Source organism: Scleropages formosus, chromosome 4 (assembly GCF_900964775.1).
Source record: "Scleropages formosus chromosome 4, fSclFor1.1, whole genome shotgun sequence".
NCBI lineage: Eukaryota > Metazoa > Chordata > Actinopteri > Osteoglossiformes > Osteoglossidae > Scleropages > Scleropages formosus.
This window is the reverse complement of record NC_041809.1, coordinates 5,148,666-5,169,910: the sequence shown is the minus strand read 5'-3', so window position 1 is coordinate 5,169,910 and position 21,245 is coordinate 5,148,666. Positions and strand designations below refer to the sequence as shown.

At 47.6% G+C, this 21,245-nt stretch overlaps 1 protein-coding gene across 7 annotated transcripts; it reads left to right on the top strand.

Moving 5' to 3' along the window:
* The first annotated feature begins 347 nt into the window (after window positions 1-347).
* Window positions 348-21,226, top strand: LOC108932844 (reticulon-4-like). Of its 7 annotated transcripts, none has more exons than XM_018749484.2 (9): window positions 348-966; window positions 5,822-5,878; window positions 6,436-8,622; window positions 16,636-16,843; window positions 17,440-17,578; window positions 19,207-19,276; window positions 19,777-19,823; window positions 19,998-20,056; window positions 20,280-21,226. In XM_018749484.2, the coding sequence occupies exons 1-9, from the start codon at window positions 540-542 to the stop codon at window positions 20,320-20,322; spliced, it is 3,237 nt and encodes a 1,078-aa protein (XP_018605000.2). In that variant the 5' UTR covers window positions 348-539; the 3' UTR covers window positions 20,323-21,226. The 7 variants fall into 7 exon arrangements, with proteins under 7 accessions (XP_018605000.2, XP_018605002.2, XP_018605003.2 ...); XM_018749486.2 differs by having other exon boundaries at window positions 351-966; window positions 7,066-8,622; XM_018749487.2 differs by lacking the exon at window positions 5,822-5,878 and having other exon boundaries at window positions 351-966; window positions 7,066-8,622.
* Window positions 21,227-21,245: the final 19 nt, after the last annotated feature.

The following is a 21,245-nucleotide window of genomic DNA, read 5'->3' as shown; positions in this document are numbered from 1 at the left end:
GTCTACATGTACGGTTGCACATGGGTATATTTCTACTAGCCTAGGTTAACATTTCTGTATTTCTCTTCCGGACACGTGTCTCAGGAGCAAACGTTAAAGCGAAAAAACAATTTTTATGTTTACTCCAGCGTTTCTCACGCAGCCTCAACAACACACTGTCACACCGGTCAAGCGCATCAACCCGGAGGTGTCAAAGGGACGGAGGAGGAGGAGGAGGAGGAAATGGGCGTCACCGGTCGCACCCACATCTTCCAGACTGGGCGGAGAAAACTCCCACTGCTGAAAGCTCATTGGTTCAGCGCAACATCGGTCAAATTTCTCTCGCAGCGATTGGCCAGTCCGCGCTCGCAGCTATTTCACTATTCTGCAGTGTGGCGCGTTGGCTTTGCGTGTGGCAACGGGACTGTGGCGCATTTGAGAAACGGCGCTCTGCCCTGACAGAAAAGAGCAACAAAACAGGATTTTCATTTCTCAAAGCCGAGTTGGGGGGTTCGGGGTACTTTTAGTCACAGAAGATCATCAGGAAGCGACTCGGAAAGATGGAAGACAACGCGGAAATATCTTCCACGACCCCTCACGTAGGTGAGCACCAGCTTGGGGAAGACCGGCGGGTGGCGGAGCCGAGCTCGGATTTCGCGCCGGCGAGCCGGTTCGAGGACCGCGAAGCCCTGTCCAAGTACGAGGAGGACATCCTGGACCTGGCCGGCGGTGCGCAGGAAGCCATCGAGCGCCACAGACAGTCCGACACCCCGGTGTCACACGACTTCTCAGCATTCGACTCCTCCGGCCAAGTCGAGGAGCCTGAGGAGGACACGCTAATGAACGCCGGCAGAGGCTTCGGCGACTCCCTGGGAGGACGAACCCCCACTGAGGGGTTCGGAGAAGCGGTGTCGTCGGAACCAGAAACATCCCCGCCGGGTCCGGCGAGTACCGGGAAGGAGCCACGATCCGCCTCGCCGCCGCCCAGTGAGTGTCCGCGATCGTTTCATTGTGTGTTCGTACACAGATTAGAAGGAACCGCGGTTGTCTGAGGTGTTTATTATAATAATAATAATAATAATAATAATAATAATTTATTTAAAAAAAAAAAAAGCGTGTAAAACTAAGGGCTGGGAACGGGAGCGAAGGGAGGTGGGGGGTCAGACATGGCGCCGCGGAGCGCGCAGCTCCAGGAACAATGGCTGCGGATCCGCGATGCGTCGACGTGTCTCCGGGCGCGTCTCAGTCTCCCCGGCGTCGCCCTTTCAGGGCTCCGCCTGGAGCCCGGCGCCCGTGTCTCCGCGCCGTCGCGCCGAGAGAGCGTCGCTATGGCCGTTGAGGCGGCGAGGCGCGCGGGCGGGCGCTCCGCGCCAGGCAGCGGCCCACCTGTTCGACGGCGCGAGCACCCGCGTGGACGGGTCGCTGCGCATACATAGAGAGGGCGGGCGCGAGAGCGCGGAAAGCGCGCCGATATACGAGGAAAATCCCCATTGCCGACAACGCTTAGCGCCGTTTACACGAGGTGAGCGTTCGGCAGCCCCCGAACAAAAGAATGGCCGTTTTTACGCCTCAGTTCCGGCAAAACGGACACGTGCGACACCGACTGCGATTTTTGTGTGGCTGTAATGTCATCTTTTGTTGTAGTTCTCGAGGAAAAGCGCGCCGTGTTGCTGCCTCAGTCAGGGCCGGACCCCCCCCCCCCAGACACTAACAGAGACTGGCTGTTTGTCTGCTGCACAGGCGTCGAGCTCCAGCACTTCCCACCCCCGAGCGTCGCTTTTCCAACGTCTCTGTACCTTTTCCGTATGAAATGAGGTCTTATTTCTCAAATGGCTTCTGTCAGGTGTGGTTATGTGCTCTGTGCTCACGTGGGGAGGTGAAGCCTCTTCCACCATTCTTGGTGTTGGCGCTTGGGAGGGGCAGCATGTTGAGCCAGACCAGCCTGGGGGGGAGGGGGGCTCTCACTGGTGACTGGGGCAACTTGCCCCTATTTACCCTCCCCAGCCTGTCCTGTGCAGCCCTGGTTTGGCTCCAGGGTGGGTGGGGGGATGTGGGTGGGACTGGCCTGGAGACATCCCTTTAGGCCCCTCATGAAGGAAATCAAATTATGAGAAGAGCACAAAGGCCCAGTCGGGATGTGCGCTCATTAGAAACGCTAAACTGTTACACAATTTGCAGACCTGGCCAAGAGTAGCAGTTACGTGGCTTTATTAAATATTTAGCCGTTCCCAACTCCAGAGTCTCTGGGGCGCAAAAAGTAGGAGCGGGTCCGGGCCGTTTGCGAAAGTGGTCCTTCGCCGCTCAATGTACGTTTGGTAAAACAATTGCGTGATCGCGTCTAAAAGATATTTTTAAATGAAGTCGTTCACCCTTCACATGGTTCTCCGGCGCCCGAGATAAAGAGTACGTAATTAGGTTGAGTATATTTTGGACTTCTGTGTGTTTAGACATTTTTTAGAATGGGTTCTAAATCGGCATTGCACAGCGGGCCCTAAGTGTTGAGAGAAATTTGAGTTCTCTCCCTTTTGTCCCCCCCCCCCCCCCCCCCCGTCAGGAGGGTGAGATAGCGATTTTCCTGGGACAGCCGTGTTTATGCCGTTTCTAGGGGGCCAGATCTGTATTGCTGATGGCATCACTTTCCCCATTTTCTCTTCTCAGCTGTGTGCAGGGCATCATGAGCGTGACTCAGTGTTGCCACAACAGCTGCCTTGAATGTTTGGTATTTGTCGGACGCCGCTCTTGGTGGGGCTTGACCGCAGGCTGTCCTGTTCGATACCCGTTTTGTTAAGGGAAGGGGTGAAATTCTTTGAAATAAAGTGTTTGCTTAAATTGAGTTCTGTTAGATTGTTTTATGCCACTAATTCAAATATTTGGTTTTATAGGCCTTGCTAATATTATTGCTGTTTTCGGATGCTTTTTTCCTACCTAGAGGTTACGGTGCTCCTGCCTTGAGCCATTTAGTCAATGATGCTTTAAGATAGATAAATACTTCATTGATCCCCAGGGGAAATTTAGTTGCGCACAGCAGCCGATGCAGGGACATATAGACACTAACTACGCATTTAGATTTATTCATTTAGGTGGCGCTTTTCTCCAAAGCGACTTACGATGTTAAGGTTACAATTATTTTCCTATTTATACAGCTGGGTAATTCTAATTTAGGGTAAGTAGCTTGCTCAAGTGTACTACAGCTGAAGGTGCGGCTCAACCCTGTGACTTTTGGGTCCAAAGGCAGTAGCTGTAACCACTACGCTACCGGCTGTCCCCGGTACACCAACACAAAGACTCGACGAGGTGCACAAAGAATACAAACTGTTGAAAAATAAGTACAATACTTGGATTCATGGATGATGAAAGACCTTCAGTATCTCAATAACTAGTCTCTCCCAACCCCATGCTGAATATAAACAGAGCTTAATTTTTAAGTTTTTGCATAAATGACAGCCTTTTCTGCTGCGTTTCCTCCATTGCTGGAAATGCAGTTCTTATGCAAAAATGCTGTTTTACCGTGTTTATAAAAGAAAATGGTCAGTTTCTGTACTTGTTGCATCTAATGGTGGAAGCTTGGAGGACAGTGCTCACGTAGGCCTGCAAGGCTCCTTGGTAAAGCTTTGCATAGTGGCATTTCAACAACTGAAATGTAGCACCCGTGTTGTGGGTGATTTGCATACGTCTACGTTACGTTGGGAGCATGATTCAGCCATTTCTAAATGACCGTTATTACATCTGCAGGTGCAGCAAAGCTACTGCTTATGTTACATCTCCCACCCTTTAGTATCATTGTGATTCATAGTTCCAGCTTCTCTCGCTGGAGTTGGTTCCTCGTCTCCTTGTGGAAAATGCCCCAAGCAAAGCTGTCTTTCTAATTTGACAGCTGTAGTTAAAATATTAATACATTTCCCAGTTTGCTATGTCTAATTACAGGCAAGTCTTTTTTTAAAAAAAAATATATATTTTAAAGAGTCATAAGCCTAGCTTTGGCCGATCTTTACATAGAAAGGATAAATGTGTGCGTGACATTTCCAGAATATACGACAACTCCTTATGAATACGCTGTTAGAGATGTAAACTTATAAGAAAAGTAGCCCAGATGGAAATCTGAGAGATGCTGATTTTCAGAAACAGTCTTTGGCCTGAGAGGATGCTGTGAAGTGCATGTTCTACATATTTCAAAACTGGGCAATGTCATTAACTCATTTTACTTCAAAACAGTTCTGTATGACTGTAAATTTCACTTAACTGAATGTCTGTCCCAAAATTTAGATAGAATACTTCTTTCATGTAGTAGCTTGTTAGAATGTGTTCATGTCATTTTTACGTTTTATTCTCAGGTTTAATTCCTCGACACTGGAACATAGACAAGAGAGGTAACTGGGTTGTGGTGAACTGTGTAATCTTTACGAATCATATGCCTTGGTCACACTGTGGCTACTGGCTGTTCTCACTGGGATTCTCGATTTGATAGCCTTTACAAAATTCTAATCATCTGAGCTATTTGTGAGTTGATTTTTGTGATATGGAAATCGCATGAAAAATATTCTCAGAACACTTTATTATACAAAACCAATGCAACTGAATTAAAATGTCAACTTTTCAGTTTCTCTCATGATTCTAATGAGTTTCCTCCCCAACTGAAAAAAAGCTCATATCCCTTGTATTGTGGGAAAACTGTACTTTTATTTCAGAATGTAACAAATTTTGCAGATGTTTGTAATGTGATTTTGAAGACCCAACTAGGTGAACATGGGAATGTGGGAAAACCCAGTATATTTTCTAATAGGGTTTCAGTGATTGAAATGACTGACCGAAGTGTCAGCTAAACCGAACAATCTTGATTATCTATAGTTCACACCCATGTTTTTTCAGAAAGGTTTCACATAGATTGAGTGAGTTATGACAACCGTAAAATAACCTGGAAAGATTCTCTACATATTTCTGTCACTTTATTTCACTTATAGTTCATATTTATGGAAGAATGATGAATTTAGGCAAGGTTTTTTTGAATAATCGTCCTGTGTTTAAAAATGGGTAACCACTTGTAATTGTGCCAATGTTAGGTTAAATGGCTAAGAGTAAGTGTTTCTGACCACTTATAACTTATCTGAATGTTGGTGTTTGAAGGTAACAAAACGGATGGTGGCATTATTGTTGAGGTTAGCTGTTAAACTCCAGTCAGTTATTGCAAAGTTAGTATTGAAGATGACAAACACTGCAACTGAGGCCTAATTTTTGTGTAATAAGGCAAAATATTGCTCTTTAGTTCACTTTACATGATAATTGCATATTTCTTAATTTAAAAATGTTAATTTTTGGCATTCACACCTGTTTCCTCAATTCAGAATCACCAACTTCATGTTTTTGTTCTCCCTTCTGAAGAATTCAGCTTAACAGCACTGCTAATGTTATTCTTGTCTGGGAGGGTGGGGGGGTGTCAGTTTAACACATATGGTGGTGACATTTTATTTCGTTTGCTGCTTATGTAGGCAGATTATTTAATCCCTGGTTGGAAATATCATGGAAATTGAAGTAATTGGTCATAAAAGTGCCACTTAGACATATCCTCTAAGTACTGAAGCAGTGATTAATATCTGTAGATTTATGAATCATACTATTAAGTTTTTATGTTCTATAATGATTTATACATATTTTCAGGGATTACTGAAAATGGTGGTGAGCATTCAGTCCCCTTCTCATCTTCCTGTGCTGCAGTACCTTCTTCTGGTGTTATGTGTCTGAGTGCTGGTGTTGCAGAATCTCAGAAGCTACTTCAGTTTGAGCTCTCTGCTTTTTGGAGCGCTTTTGTGGAAACCCTCTGAGCTGGTCTTGTGTTGTTTTTTTCCAGATGAGCCTATTTTTCCTCCTTCTGCTCCATCTCAACCTTTGATGCATTCTTCTGCAGGCAAGTTCTCTCTGGCCCTGATTGACCTGTCCCTTTGTCACTTCTATACTGTCGGTCTTTTTATTCCCACTGACGAATTGAAATGCTGTGCATGTGTTGGGTCTCCACTCCATGTCTTGTGCGTTTACTTGCTAGATGTTGTCTTTGGTGTGTTTTTAATGTGGATGGTTGCATGTTTCTTGCTTCTGTGTGTTTTTTCTTTATGTGCTTGTTTTCCTATCCTTCTTATCTCCTTTAGCCCTGATCCTAGTGGTCTGTTTTACTTACATGCCTTTCTAGTGTATTTAGGCAAAATGTGATTTGCCTGAAGGCTGTCTTCCTGATTGTTTTCTTTGTTGATTTGCATAACTTTTCAACTGAAATGTTGTGTTGAGCTGCTGAAGCTTGTGGTGTGTAGCCATCTTTGTTAACTGCATGTTATTCCTGGCTGAACTGCCATTTTCAAAGTCCTTCAACCTCTGCTGCATTCACTGATGGGACTTTGCTCTTGGCACTGGGCCCTTGGTGTGAACTGTTACTTGATGTGTGGAATTTTTCCTTTCTGTCTGCATGTACAGCAGGCAGGGCTGAACCACTGGGACAGGAGGGTGATCCTTCTCGGCTTGGATCTGTCACACTTCCTTCCTCTATCTCTCCCCTCCATTCTCCTGACTCTCTGGAGGAACTGTCTCTTTCTGAAAGCCCCAATCAGGCCCCCATGTCCATGCCATTTGGCTCCCATGTGGTGCCAGCTACCGAGTTCCCTCAAAAACCAAGCCAGGATGTGCCTTTGAATGAAGACGTGAATGTTTTTGAATGTAAAACAGAGTCTAAATTAAGCCTTGGTAGTGGAGATCAGAGCATCATAAGCAAGAAAGATGGAGAGACTACGAAGACAGCGACCATGTCAGCTTTAGAAAGCGATAGGTTGTTAAGCTCCTTTATGACCTCCGAGATAGATCTAGGGTCCAAGATAGATACAGGAAAGTCTGCACGCTGTGAAGACAGTGGAGTTGCATCCTCACCTGATGAGAAGTTGGGCAGTTCAGTGGGGTCTCACGAGGACGCAAAAACCGATAGTGATAAAGAAGGGTTTGATAAAGATTCAGAATCTGGAGAATCCACTGGATCAACTCCTACTCAATCACCTGTCAACCCGAAGATCACGGCTGAGTCTTTTCTTTCACACTCTTCCTTTAATCCAACAGCAAACATGGATGTGCCCCACTATGAAACTCAAGACATCACAAAGGCTGTGGATGAAACTGCTAAAGATGTGCTTTCTGCAAAAACATTGTGGTACGAATCTGATATGGTAACAAGCAAAGCAGGGGCAGATGATGATGATGATGATGATGATGATTTCATGTTTGAGATGAAGGCCTCTGCTGCTTCCAAGAACCCTTTCCAAGGGTTCTCTCCCATTGGAGATTCCAGCAGTGGGTTTCCACAGTTCAGCGAGGCTTCAGATGGAAAGGCTGCAAAAGTGTCTGAAAGCCCAACGCCAGATGTAGTGCAGCATGCACATGATGGAGATTTGCAAGAAACTGTTCTGACAAAACCTAAAGAAGAAGCAACTGTTGATTTGGTACAAATGGCTTCTGATTCAGTCATGGAACCGGTCAGTGCCTCAGTGCAGTCTGCTTTAACTGAAGGGTCTGAGGAATCTCCAGTGCCACCTTCTCTTCCAGACATCTTGAAATCTTCTCCTTTGAATCCTGACAAAATAGATTCAGGATCATCTGAGGAAAGTTCTGACTATGAACACAGTCCAACTCAAGAAGTGAGAATGGGAAACCTTTCATCTACAAACCCTTTTGCCTTTGATACCAAGATTTCACTCCTGAAGGAAATGGCAGAAGAGACAGAAGCTCGTGCAGCTGAGAAAGTAAAGCCAAACATAGAAGCATCAAGTGCTGAGAAAATGTTTGGCGCTTTTGACCTGGTGAAGGAGGCTGAGACTACTACTAAAAGCAAAGATTCAGAAGTAGAGGAGAAAGACTCTTTGTTTTCCGGTCAGGATTCACCAAAATTTGTCGAGCTGTCTCAGATTAGGAACCCCCCTGCATCTATGAACCTGCCCACCAGCCCACCTAGTAAACCTGTAGCAGCTGAAGAATCTGATTCTGAAAGTCCAATGACAGATTCGTTGTCTCCGGTCTTGGAAGCAATGGCAAAGAATCCTGCAAGTTTTCAAGTTGAAGTTGAGAGCAAGAGTTTGGAAGATTCCAAAACCTCACCTGTCAAGGCGATGAAGGGTCTGTCAGAAGGTTATTTAGAGGAACACGAGGCTTCTGAGCAGGAGGTCTCATCAGAAGAATTTGAGTTCATAGAAAGGCCCCCGAAAGGTGTGATGGATGAGTTTTTGGAAACATTGGACAGCTCCAAGTTTGCGAAAGTGCCAGAAATGGGCACAGACGATGACGCGTCACCTGGTTTTGGGCAGGCAGAGTTACCTGCAGACATGACTTCTGAGCTGGGGTCACATCAAAACTCCTACATGCTGTTGACACAATCAGCTGCTGGGGCTTCATCCCCAAAACTGAAGATGGATCTGGAGAACCCAGTCGCTTCGTTCAAAGAGGTCGTACATCATGTCGACAAGGCTGCTGCCCCTTCGCTCGCCCCTCTCATTCAGCCAAACATAGAAGAGCCTGAGAAACCCACTGCTTCTCAGAAGAAGGAGGAGGACCAGAGGACCAATGTGGCAACCTCCCCTGAAGCACCTAATGCTGCTCAGTTGCCAACCTTGAGCGCAGAAACAGGTAATTCCAGCATGGATATGTACTGTTTTGACACCCTGTCGTTCCCATTCACCTTCAAGGACATTTCTTCTCCCCACCATTCAGTTTCCCCCTTTTCAGTCTGTTCAAGTCTGTCTTTTAATATACTTTTCACACTGTGCTCTTCCTTTCTGCATATGAGTGACCATTCATCAGCGCTCAGGGTTTATCTTTGTCAGCTTATTTGCTTGTCTATGCATATCCATTAACATCAAGTGCTTGTGTTTGTGTGAGTGCACGTGTGTATCTAGTGTTCTGGTAGCTGTGTGTATTCAGCCCTATTGACGACACTGCATTCGTTACCCTCCATATACCCTTTTTGATGTCGTCCCCCCTGCAAAGCTTGCTGTCTTTGGTAAGTATTGAAATGGTTTCCTTCTGCTAGATTTTTTTTTTTTCTTTTCTTTTTTCCAGAGGTGGCATGTCAAGGTGGACAGTGTTGTTTCAGTAAACAACTGAAAAAAGTGCTGTAAGAACAGCCGAATGTGTGGGCACGCTTCCTGGACACTGGTTTTGTTCTTAAGGCTGGGTGGCAAATTTGATCAGGAAATGAGGTGTCATGTCTTTCCGGCTCCTCTGCAGCGTTCCAGAGATGTGTGACACTTGTGGGTTGCTGTGGTTTCCCTCTTCTGTCCATTTTGTCCCACAAAAATATTGCCCAGGTGTGCTCAAACGGTTTTCTGTTGTTGTAGCTTCATGTAGGGATATGGATCTTAATCCAGAGATTAAATGGGTAATTTTTGAGTTTCTTGAAGATCGTAGCTGTTATGGAAGTTCTAAAAAGAACCTATTAGCATTTGTTAGCCTGATTTTCTTTTTTAGAAGCCGGTCAGATGTCCCACTTGATCCCCCTCTTCAAGTGAAGTGGGATTGTAGGAAGGGCTCAACACTGCAGCAGTCTGAGAAGAGCAGCTTTAGTTAACTAAGCAAATTAATAATTAACTAAATGAGAGGACAACACCGGTCAGTTCACCTATGGGGTTCAAGTAGAGAATGCTTTTTCGAAACCTCTCTGTTCTGGTTTTAGACTTCCTGTAGAAATGTGTAACGAGTGATCTGTTATGCAACGCTGGGGCACAAATTAACTGATTGTTCTGTGAAGAAAGCCGGGGTCCGAGTGAGAGGGACAAAGCCCCTTTGAGGCCTGCTGTCTGCATCGTTGTGCCACGAACGGCTCGCCAGCTCCTCTGTGAAACCGGCAACAATAATGGCACTATTATTTTAGCTCAGTCCAGAAGCATGGGCTTTGTGGAATTTGAGTCTCTTTCCAAGGTGAACACAGTCCTCCAGGCGTGGTCTTATCCAGATGAACTAGCTTTTGTCAAGGTTTTCCACACTTGTGGAGGTTATGTTTTTGAGTATTCTCTTCAGATAATACTAAATTCAGTATTATACGGATACTTGGCGTCCCCCCCCACAAAAAAAGAACTGCCTGTGAGCTGCTGTTATATAGTTAAATTTTGTAGCATTGGAGGAAACATGTAATGTGAATGTTAGATGTTACGGTATGATGCCCAGATGAGTCCTCCTAACACCAGGTGGTCTAACAGAGCCATATGCTTGAAATCAGAGTACCTGGGTTTGAGTTCTGCCAAAGAACTCTTGATCAAGGTGTTTACATTGAACCAGTTCAGTAAAATTGCCTAGCTGTATAAAGAAGTAAATCTGTGTAAGTAGCTTAACACTAAGTTGCTTTGCTGAAAAGTATCAGTTAAATTAATAAATACTATTAACTTCTGGTATTGACTGTTCTTAGGGGCTATATGGATTATTCTTGGTTTGAATTTTGAAGGGTTTTATCCACACAGTCACCATGTTGGTCTGCAGCTCTCACACACCAGCTTTGTCCAGTCTGCTTTGTTCTCAAGTATCTGAAACATCTGAAGCATGAAGGCCTTGTCATATCTCAAGTACAGTTCACAAAAACGATGGAAATACGTCTCCCACCAGACTACTGCCTGTGTGTTCGTGTCTGACCTGGCTGTCTTCATTGTGGCCGCACCTCTTTTCTCTCTCTCACACACACACAGAGGAAACCTTGTCCTCCCCTTTTTGGGAGTGGAGATCAGACTGTTAAGAGGGTGTGGTCATGGAAATGCTTCATATAACAGCTTCCTACTCCCTCCTTGTGTTTTGTGGTTCCGTGGTTATGTTTATGAAATTGTCGAAGTGCGGGTTGCTACTACAAGGTGGCGGTTGTAGGTCCAGGAATTAGAAGCCTCATTACACAACGTTCCATGGATCAGATGGATTTGGGTTTAAATTCTGAGAAAATAGAAGGCAGCTTCTAAAGTCGATACTAATCAGTCTTTTGTAATTGGCTTAACCAGCTGCTTTAGAGCAAACTTACTACGGGGCGGACGGCTAGGAATTTGACTTCATGTAAATTTGACCAGTTAATGATTACGAATATGTCTGTGGTGCATGTGTTGTCATGAGATGTGTTTCAGAGGGGAGATAATGGAAATGTGTTTTCCTAATGTTCTCCAGAAATGTTGCAGCCCCTGTGCTGCTTTGTGGTATTGTATTTTCGGACTGGGTTGGGCTGGGCTGGGCTGGGGTGGGTGGGTGCCATCAGTTCTAACAAACGTGGATGTGCTGCCCCCTTCCGTTGCAGCTGTGCAAATGTTTCTTTTCTAGAAAATGCCTTTATTTCCATGAGGGGGATTGTTCAATTTTAGAAATGTGTTGAATGACAAAAATAAATATGACTCATTGGATTAAGATACTGCCATATGGGCTTTGTCCTAGGTTGTTGCCAGGGTCCGACTCTTCTTGTTTTAATTTTCCTGACAACCTTATGCCTTAGAAGTCAGCATTTTTCCTTTAAATTGGCTGAAATATGATTGTCCCGGAGAAATGGTTGCATTGCAGCCTATTAAGAGGTTAGTCAGTCAGAAATGGGCTAACTTTGACAAGGATGCAAGCGCTGACCCATTTACAGGGAATGTCTGAAGCAGCCCAGTTTTTGTGGGTGAGTGTGTCAGATGCTCCCGTGCTGCACTCTTATACTCGCCCCTCACTGTGCATGGCCTGAAGAAACGGCCTGTCTGTTTGACCTTTACTAGCATGTCAACGAGAGCCACCGTGGGTTGTGTCAGCACAGACTGGGATGAAATTTATGGTACTGGGCTGGCGTAATTTAGCGGTTCTACCAAGGTGTGTGTGTGTGTGTGAGTGAGAGGTAGAGAGAAAGGAGGAGAAGGTTCAGGAGGGATGGCTTGAAGCTGCTGCGTCAGTCCTTCGCTGGCTCATGCAGCTGCCAGACAGTCAGCTGACCCTCGTCCTGCAGCACTGCTGCTTCTGGCACCTAGAGAGCTGCTGTTGTCTGACTGGGGGGGTTCTTGCTCATTGCCGCTGTCGCCACTGCCGCCACCCTCCTCTTCGTTCTTGTGGGGGGTGTGAGACATCAGAGGCTCCACCCGCTGCCACTGCTACCCTTCCTACCGACTGCTAGCGAGGCGACTCTGGAATGCCCCTCTGATCCAGCCACCCTGGGATTACGACAATCGACCGTAGGGGAGAACGATGGCAAGCGAGCCGGCAAAACACTGGAAGGAGTGTGGTATGCGTCTTTCTCTTATGCCTTTGCATTCCCTCGTAAGCCCTCATGCCTACAGCGTTGGAGACGAACTGCATCGCGCTAGCCTTAAGCTCTGATTAATAGACTAATTTAAAGATGGTATGCTGTTTTAATGGTGGTCGTCAAGCCATTGTGCTGTGCAGAAGCAGATGTGTCATTTATCGATAGGATGCGGAGCGTGGTGAAGGGGTGGCGGTTTTTCTGCCGCACCGCATGTGTCGCTTGCCGTTTTTTCTGCATTTGCGTGTCCATCTGTATTGGAGACATGTCCTGATATCCCCGCTTTTGCTGAAACCTATGGAAGAATGTTTCTTCGGAAGGACTATCAACCTTTGCCCAGGGTGTACTTTCCGCGTTGTATGTGGCGCGTACAAAGTTGAAGCAGGAACAATTTGAATGCAGTGCCACACACCCAGTGATATACAGGCCAGTGCAGCCTGACACACCCCTGGCCTCTGCTCAGTGGGACAGCGCACCTTAACCGAGGCTTGCAAAAGGAGCCTATATTGTCTCTAGAATATTAATGCATCATCTCCTGAAGCAATGGGCCACGTGAGGCCTCACATTTTGTGACGTTCCAAGTAGAAGACAGACCGGCTTTTGTTTTACAGAATGCAAGAATTTGTAGTAACACGGTTAATTGCCTTTATTTTTACAGGGTACTTTGCTTTGAGAAGATCTACTGTGTGAGACGGATCTGATGTAGCAGTTTGGGAACTGTTCCTTGCCATTGTTTTAGAGTGCATTTGTATTGTTTACCAGGAATGGGTTTTTCTTGAGGTTCACATGGTGATGCTCCAGTCCTGAAGCAACGTGGCCATATTTGACTGGATGGACAGACAGCTGGGGAACATGGCGTGTGGAAAGGGTTCTTCGTACAGCTGCAGTCCTGTTGTACACGGTGGGGGAGGGAAGGACGCATTGCATCACTGTAAAACCCCAGAGAAATTGTGCCTCTGTCACCCATTGCAACAGAAATGGGGCCTCCGCTGGAACATGTTTGTGCCAAAGGTCGAACTTTTTTTTTTTATTATCAGGATTGGCTAATAAATGTTTATATCTGCTTAGTCATGGCTCTGTGAGCCTGTTCTGTGAGGGTGGGGGTGCTTGGAGTTCCACCTTACTGTGGTGCAGTGCTGATCTCTGAACAGCTCAGTGTGACTGGCCACAGGGGTCCCTCTGGACTGTGTTGTGCTACACTATTGAGACTGACTGAGATTTGAGCAGGTCCATTTTTCATGTGAAATGCATTATTCCAGTTATGTTGAATGTATTCCAGCAGATAATGTTGTGGTTAGGGCTGCCCCTTGCAGCTGGAATCCCCTTGCAGTTGATTCAAATCCCAACCCTGCCATAGCACCATTGATCAAAGTGCTTACCCTGAAGTGGTAATGTAAGCCCTGCTGTATGAAACGGTAAATCTTTGTAATGACATATGTTTAGCGCTGTCAGCTGTCTTCCACTACGATGTGACAACTAAATGGATAGCAATAATTATTATTCATCAGTACTGAAAGCAACAGCAAGGATACGATGGATGTCTTTGCTTGGTTCTTGTGTGGAATTCTGGGAATCTCTGCATGTCTGTGAATTGAGCTTCATACTCAGGAAGAGCTGAACTCAAAAGTCAGAAGTTGGCCAAGTTTTTGCCCTCTAGTTGTGTTTGGGATGGGGGGTTGGTGGTCTGGGGGGTGATCACCAAACGTACATTTTGCATTGACCACTGAGCAAAGGGAACAGCCACAGCCGCCATTCCGTTGAGCAGATAGTGCTATTTTCACATGGTTAGAGAAATAAGAGAGTGCCACCAAAGAGCGAGCAGTGACAGGATTCCCTTTCGCCCGTATCTTCTCCCGAAGAGCCCGTTATGACCGAGAATGCCCGAGTGCGGCATTTTGGAAGAGATGTCAAGCCCCTGAACTCATAGCCTGCGTGGATCTCTCTCTAAACTGACCTTGAGCTCAACTAGTGGTTCACTATGGAGTAAAACAGTGACCCTACTGGATTGTGGGAAATGTGGTTCCTTCAGCCTACAATGAAGCTCTCGAGGCAATGTTGCGTAACAGGTCATGATTGAATTATTAATCACGTAAAACATTTTGAGTGCATTAAGGCCTGCGCTCGCGTTAGACTAGGCGTAAAGAGTTAATTCGTTAGTGCGTCATGGAAACGATTTGTAGGTTTTCGTTTGTGTTAAACGAGATTTGAAAAGCAGTGTCTTTCATTAAGATAATGACACACACAGTTGTGGTTACGCATTTGCACATTGATGAATCGCTGTAAACACTACTAGTACGTGCCCACGCAGGGGCTCTTAATACAGTGACGTCATTCCATACGTCCCACCATAAAACGGCACCCCCGTGGAGCCCAGTGTTTGCGCAAAGCGCCGCGGCCCGGTGCCCGAGCGGACCCGAGAGAGACCCGATAAGAAGGAAGGTCGCTAACGAAGGGGGCACGCAGCGTGTAGCGGCGGACCTGAGAGAGAGCGTCGCGAAACAGGCGCGCCAGACAGATGCGAAACAGATGGGCGGAGGGTGTGCGGACCTAAGAGAGACCGGCAGACGCTTTCGGTGTCAGTGACGCATCCAGTATTGGGACGGTCGGCATTTGAGGCGAGTGAAGCGCGGAGGGCGGGGCGCCCGTGCGGACCTGAGCGAGGCCAGCAGGAAGCGGAAAGCGGGAAACGGAAAGCGTCCCGTCAGTAACGGAGCGCGGAGCGGCAGGCAGGCGGCGCGGCGCGGGGCGAGGCAAGGAGAGGCGAGCGGCCACAAGATGGATGCCAAGCGCGGTTAGTGAGCTGCTTTTTTCCCCCCAAACAAAGCGCGCTTCCCGAGTCACCGCATCGTCGCCGTCCCTTCTTGTTTGAAGCCGGATCGGATAAATATGCAAAAATGGCGATTCCTCACGGAAATCCGACGGAAGAGCGAGGTGCAGGTGGAGGTTCGAGGGGGGACCGAGCGAGCGAGCGGGCTTCGGCAACCGCTCATCGGACGGCCGCAGAAACGCAGAATTCGAGGGGAAGGAAGGGTGAGGGGGGAAAAAAAGGGCGAGACGAGCGCGGTGGAGCTCGCGGTCGTTCCGCGCTATTTATAGCGCAGGTTCGGGGATTACTGACCAAATGTAGGCAGGTGGCTGAGCTCATGGGTTATGGCAATAATAATAAGAATAATAATGACGATAACAACGCTATGGCAGCGCACTGCGGAATCGAGCGGAGCGCTGTGCTGCCGTCCCGTGACTCGTGAGCGCGCTCATCGGGGACGCGCTGGAAGTGACCTTGCTTGCGTGGAAAGCAGCGCTGGAGAAAAATCGATATATAAATGTACCTTTTGGCACCACCATTTGCTGCGCGTCGCTGGGTTGCTGCACTTGAGCGGCGCCTCTCCAGATCATGGACCCTTTAAAAGAGCTAAGCGGGTCTGTCTGTGCGACCCCCTCCCGTCACCATGGTGATGTACTTGTCTGGAATCTCCATGTACCGCGTTCACCTCCGCGTGTCCCTGTGAGGGTCGGTCCGAGCGTGCCTGGATTAGCTGTGTGTGTGTGTGTGTGTGTGTGTGTGTGTGTGTGTGTGTGTGTGTGTGTGTGAGAGAGAGAGAAAGAGAGAGAGGGGGGTGTCACTGCTCACTGCTATAATCCCAGTGACCCCGAAGAGCAGGGGTGCTCAAAAAACTGCCAACCCCGCATGAGCATGCAGTTGTCACGGGAGGGCCCGTGTCCGAGACCGCGGGAGAGCCGCGGGGCCCCGGCGTCCGCCGCTGACCCGCGGCTCACGGCGTTGCTATTCTGGTCGAGTGGGGATTATCGGGCCGGGCCCATACCGCGTTTAGGGTTGCTGCAGCTGTTGGAGGGGATCCCGGCGTTGTCTCTCGGCAGGCCGTTCGCGGTCGAGGAGTCGTCTCCGAGGGGCCGCGGAAACGGGCCCTCTGGCCTTGAGCGCTTATTTCTACTCCCTTTCTGGCATGCAGAGCGGGCAGGCAGGCTTTCGTACGCAAGCGTTCACTGCGTTTGCGCCTTTTAGCTGCAACATGTTTTCATCTGTCATTCAGATTGCGATTGTGGTGTCTTTCAAACTGTGTTAAAATAGTTTTCCATATCTGTCTTGATTATTGCTTTGAAATGCAGTTCAAGTTCTTGGAGAACTTTTTTGTCAGAAGCGGGGTGTCCAGCGTGCGGCCCACAAGAACGCTTGCGAAATGATTAGTACGTTGGTACACGTCTAAATGGCGTACATTCTGTTCAATCGCGATGATGTGGGTAAAGACGGATACACAGCACATCTAAATGGAGGGAAATTTATGATTGCAGTCCTTGGCTAGAACAGGTTGGACACCCCTGGCATACCGCGGTTGTGTCATCCGGCGATGTCCCGCCCCTCACCGTCCTGTCTCCTCCTCCTCCCTCCGCAGTGGTGGACCTCTTGTACTGGCGCGATGTCAAGACGACGGGCGTGGTGTTCGGCGCCGCCCTCTTCCTGCTGCTCTCCCTGACCGTGTGCAGCATCATCAGCGTGTGCTCCTACGTGGCCCTGGCCCTGCTCTCGGTCACCATCACGTTCAGGATATACAAGGGCATCCTGCAGGCCGTCCAGAAATCTGATGAAGGACATCCCTTCAAGTGAGTGGCTGTGGTCGGGGGGGCTTGAGGGGACTTCGCCAGGCGTGACAAGTGACGCATACCTGTCCCCTGCTTTGGACGTCACCCGCGGGAAGTCAGCCTTGCGTGTGGTTGAACGATTCGGGCCAAGATGCAGCTTTGAGAAGCAAACATCGAGACCCCATTAAGCAGGACTCAATCCTCACCGCACTTTCTCTTGCTTGTCTCATCAGTTTGCCACCACGTCTAAAGAAATTTACTATAGTAATGTTCTCTGTTTCTGCCACTCCTTGGTTCTGTAGACCACCCTCCCCCATGAGGCAGGGAACTGCGCCGTTTATCCGTCACCTTGGCAGTGTCCCACTGGCCTCGCCGACCGACGGCTTCTTAGGATTGAATTAGCCGGCTTTCGCTCAGAACTTGAATGCAATATCGGCTTAACAAAAGCCTCGGGTGTTATTTTGGATTGTATTGTCCCCTTCTAAAGCACATCTAAAAGTCTGATGGGTTTTTAAGAGTGTAAACAAACTTTGCTTCGAGGCGACATCAGATTTTACTGTGTTGCTCTCGAAAAGCTCCATTGGTCTAAATTTGTGCGTCTCGTGGCGGCGCCCCAGGGTCTACCTGGAGCAGGACGTGGCTCTGTCCGAGGACCTGGTCCACAAGTACAGCGACGTGACCCTGGTGCATATCAACAGCATCCTGAAGGAGCTGCGGCGCCTCTTCTTGGTGGAAGATCTGGTGGATTCCCTCAAGGTACGATGCTCTACATTTTTGTACCTGGCGTTTTGTACTCGGTAAACGGCGCAGGGTCTTACCGTGCTTTGTGTGTGTGTGTGTGTGTGTGTGTGTGTGTGTGTGTGAGGAAGAGAGAGAGAGATGCTTCCCGTTGCTCCAGTTCGTTCCTCCGCGGTGGGGTTTATCTGCTTTATTCTTTATACCGGCGTTTGACACTTGAAAGCCTTTTTATGTGCTAGATGAGTGTTTAACTTCTGTGATTTGTTTTGTCCCATAAACTGGTGCTGGTTTTTGCTGCTCGTTGAGGGAAAGCAGGTGACCCTGCAGCCCCGAGTCCCAGTTTACACGCTTTGTGTAAACAGTGTGGTGCAGGACGGCACCGACTGCCGACGCCACCTTTTGGTGCCGCTTATCTGCCACGAGTTCGTTTTGGAAGAACAGTGACAGTAATGGAGACATCGCTGGATTTACCACATGTCAGTGTGTAACTGGACCGTTGTTTTCTTCACTAAATTTCAGTCATTTTCACATCTCTCCTGAAATAGTTTGCTCTTTATTCCCACTCTTTATGAATCCCGCTTTGTGCCGTTTGCCCCACACTGTGCCGAAAAGATGCATTTGAATGTTTCCTGTATCCAGACCGTTTCCTCGCACTCACTGTGACCCCATTCGTGTTTTTGTTCACGAAAAGCTCTAGTTCGGTTGTCAGTAGCCATGGACAGGAAGTGTTGCTGTTGACACTTCCCAGGCTTACCGTAGTGTCGCTGGGCTCCAGTGACATCAGCTGAAACCCTCACCCTGTTTCACATGGATTTGTACCTCAGTCCAACTGCGTTTACTCTGCTCTGACCTGCGTGTCAATACTGTCCCGTCTGCTAGGCCCCATACAAGAGCAGATCTGTGTGTCCGTCCGTCCCCTTGTCCTCTGGGCTCTGCCACCAACATGATTGACTCCAGACAGTGTCCATGTAAGGAAGCAATGACTGGGGGTGTCGTGGGGGATGAAGTTTCACGGAAACCTGCTGACCTTTTCTGTCCAGCCTGCTGACATCGTGGAGGAGCGCTCAGGGGTATCTTTACAGGGTGTCCTCTGAATGTCCTCCTCCTCCTCCTCTGTGCTTTGCTAAAGGGACTTGCCCCTGGACTTGGGGGTGGCTGTAGGTGCAGGATGCTGTCCTGGTGGACAACTGAGGAGCTGATCTTCAACCAGTAGTTTTATGGTTTGGCTTGTGGAGCTTGAGCTCTTCGACTGGAACGGGCACCGGCAGCGCGTGCGCCGTGTGTGTGTGGGAAGCATCAGATTAGCGAGCGAGCAGTAATAACAGTAATGGCCATGATCTCGCAGCACTGAGGTGTGCGGCGGCGTCTCCGAGGTTCTGTTCCACTTGTACTGGACGACACCGTGTCCGTAGCGGAGCGACCTGTGATCGGCAGCTCCTTGACACACAGCGGGCGTCATTTAGCTTTTCAGACCATAAATGATTGTGAAACATGTGGCCTTTAGAGAAATGCTTTCTGATGTGGATATGAAAGGTAAGAAATATAACAAAGGCTGTACTGCCTGGGTTCCTGTGTGGCTGTTGCCATCGGCGACTCTCGGCATTGACTCTTGGTGCCGATGGTGAACTGTGCATCTCTCTCTGCAGTTCGCTGTGCTCATGTGGATCCTGACATACGTCGGTGCCTTGTTCAACGGCCTCACTCTGCTCATCCTTGGTGAGTGTGTATCCGTAGCCCTTATGACACCGGTCCCCCCCCAACTGGGCTTTTGACTTCTTACTGTCCCTTTCCTGACGCTCTTCTTTACAGCCCGCCGTTGTGGCCGCACACGTGGGAGACTTGCTTTCCTTTGTAAAAGCATTACTTTTCTGAGCACTTAAGCTTTGCACAGAAGGCTTTTGGGGGATTTGGCCTTGATCCAACCTGCAGTGTAGAAGGCACCTAAGCTCTCAGTATTTTTGGAAGAGGCCTGAGCTTGTTAATCAGACTTACTTTGCTCCAGCAACACATGGGAGTCTTGAACTTTTTGTCAAATGGGCAAAACCTAGTCTTTGCCCAGAAGTAAAAGTGGAATGGTTAAGGAAAACGGTGGCCCTGGCGTTACTACACAGCAGTCGGCTCCGACTTCCTGCACAAATTCCCAGTGAGGGCGTGTGGGGCGAACGACACGTTATCGCAATGGTGACATTTTCTTCCTCTATCATCTTTTTTCCCAGGTCTCATTGCGGTGTTCAGCTGCCCAGTTATTTATGAAAGACACCAGGTACGTGATGTATCCCTGAAGCTGTTTACAAAGCAAAAGTCTATATTGATATGAATAAAACCTGTTATGTTATGATGCACCTGTAATCAGCCACACTAGAAATGTCCTTTTGCACCATGATGCTGCTCTGAGGAGCTGTACAGAACAGGAAGTCCTTACTTCTCTTCCTTGCAGAAACAAATTGACCATTACTTGGCCCTGGCAAGAAACCAAATGAAAGATGTTGTTGGAAAGTAAGTTTTTGGTTCTTTATATAACAGATTTTTGTTAGTCGGTAGGCTTTTCCTAATAATTGTTTCTTAAATTTTATGCATTTATTAATATGGGCTTCTGCCTGAGTACATGGACTTCATACCTAGGTGGAAATATTGTTGCCCGTTGGCAGAGCCGGAACTCTTTTAGGACATGAGTGCAACACGGCCTGAATGTTGACTCTCGCTCTCCTCCATTTGCCAGGATCCAGGCCAAGATTCCTGGGATGAAGCCCAAGACCGAGTGAGCGGCCGGAGAGTCTCTCTGGGGGGCCACAGGGGAGGAGCCAGGCCAGGCCAGTGGACAGCCCTTCACATTTCAGATGTACTTCTCACAACCCCTTTCCCCAGTTCATCAGTTCTCTAGCTCTGCGACAAACTCGATTGCACGTTAACCTGTTTTTTTAATAACCAGCTCACGAGCCTTAGAATCCCCCCCCCCCTCCGTAAATGAATTTGGATCAATTTTTTTTTTTTTTTTTTTTTATTTATTTGAGACGTGAAGGAACAGTCTTTTTTGAGATTTACTCATTCTTGGACAGGCTTGTGTATAAGAGGAAACTCAAGGTGCACAAGGAGCTGGTTGTTTTCGTTCCTGTTTCACCCACGGTTCGTATGGTCTTTTTTTTTTTTTTTTGAGCGAGGAAAACAAACATCCAAGATTGAATGGTACCTTTTTTCTTCTCCTTTTGGTATGATAAAAAAAAAAAATGTAGTGGTGTTGTGATTTTACTGTTTTATTGATTGACTATGTAGTATTTCACAAAGCTTTGTAGCTTTCTTCAGCAGACCTACAGTGGAAGAGAGCTTCTCCATAGCACCTCATGCTTCAAGTGTTTCAACAAACATTTAGTACTTTTGCGAGAAACTTTACTACATTGTCATTTCACGTCATTGCAGCTGAGTATTTAGGGGGAAAAATAAAAATGGAAAAAAAAAAACACGTTTACAACCATTAATAAAACTGCTGTCTGTGGACCCAATATTTAAAGCTGCAACACGTATAAACTTTGGAATTTCAAGCATTGTTTGTTATGCAAGTAATTCATTGTGAATGAAACTTCATACGATTTGTGATGAATTCTGCTGAGAACTGTTCGTGAAATGCATTGTGAAATGTTAACGAATACCAATAAAGCTTAATAGACGAGCGCCTGCCCTCTGGTGCTTT

What these genes read in the sequence shown, in the direction of transcription:
- LOC108932844 (XM_018749484.2), top strand. Translation starts at nt 540, where the DNA reads ATGGAAGACAACGCGGAAATATCTTCCACGACCCCTCACGTAGGTGAG. An exon ending in GATGAAGGACATCCCTTCAA is followed by an intron (nt 16,844 to 17,439) that starts GTGAGTGGCTGT and finishes GCGGCGCCCCAG; the next exon opens with GGTCTACCTGGAGCAGGACG. An exon ending in ATGAAAGATGTTGTTGGAAA is followed by an intron (nt 20,057 to 20,279) that starts GTAAGTTTTTGG and finishes TCCATTTGCCAG; the next exon opens with GATCCAGGCCAAGATTCCTG.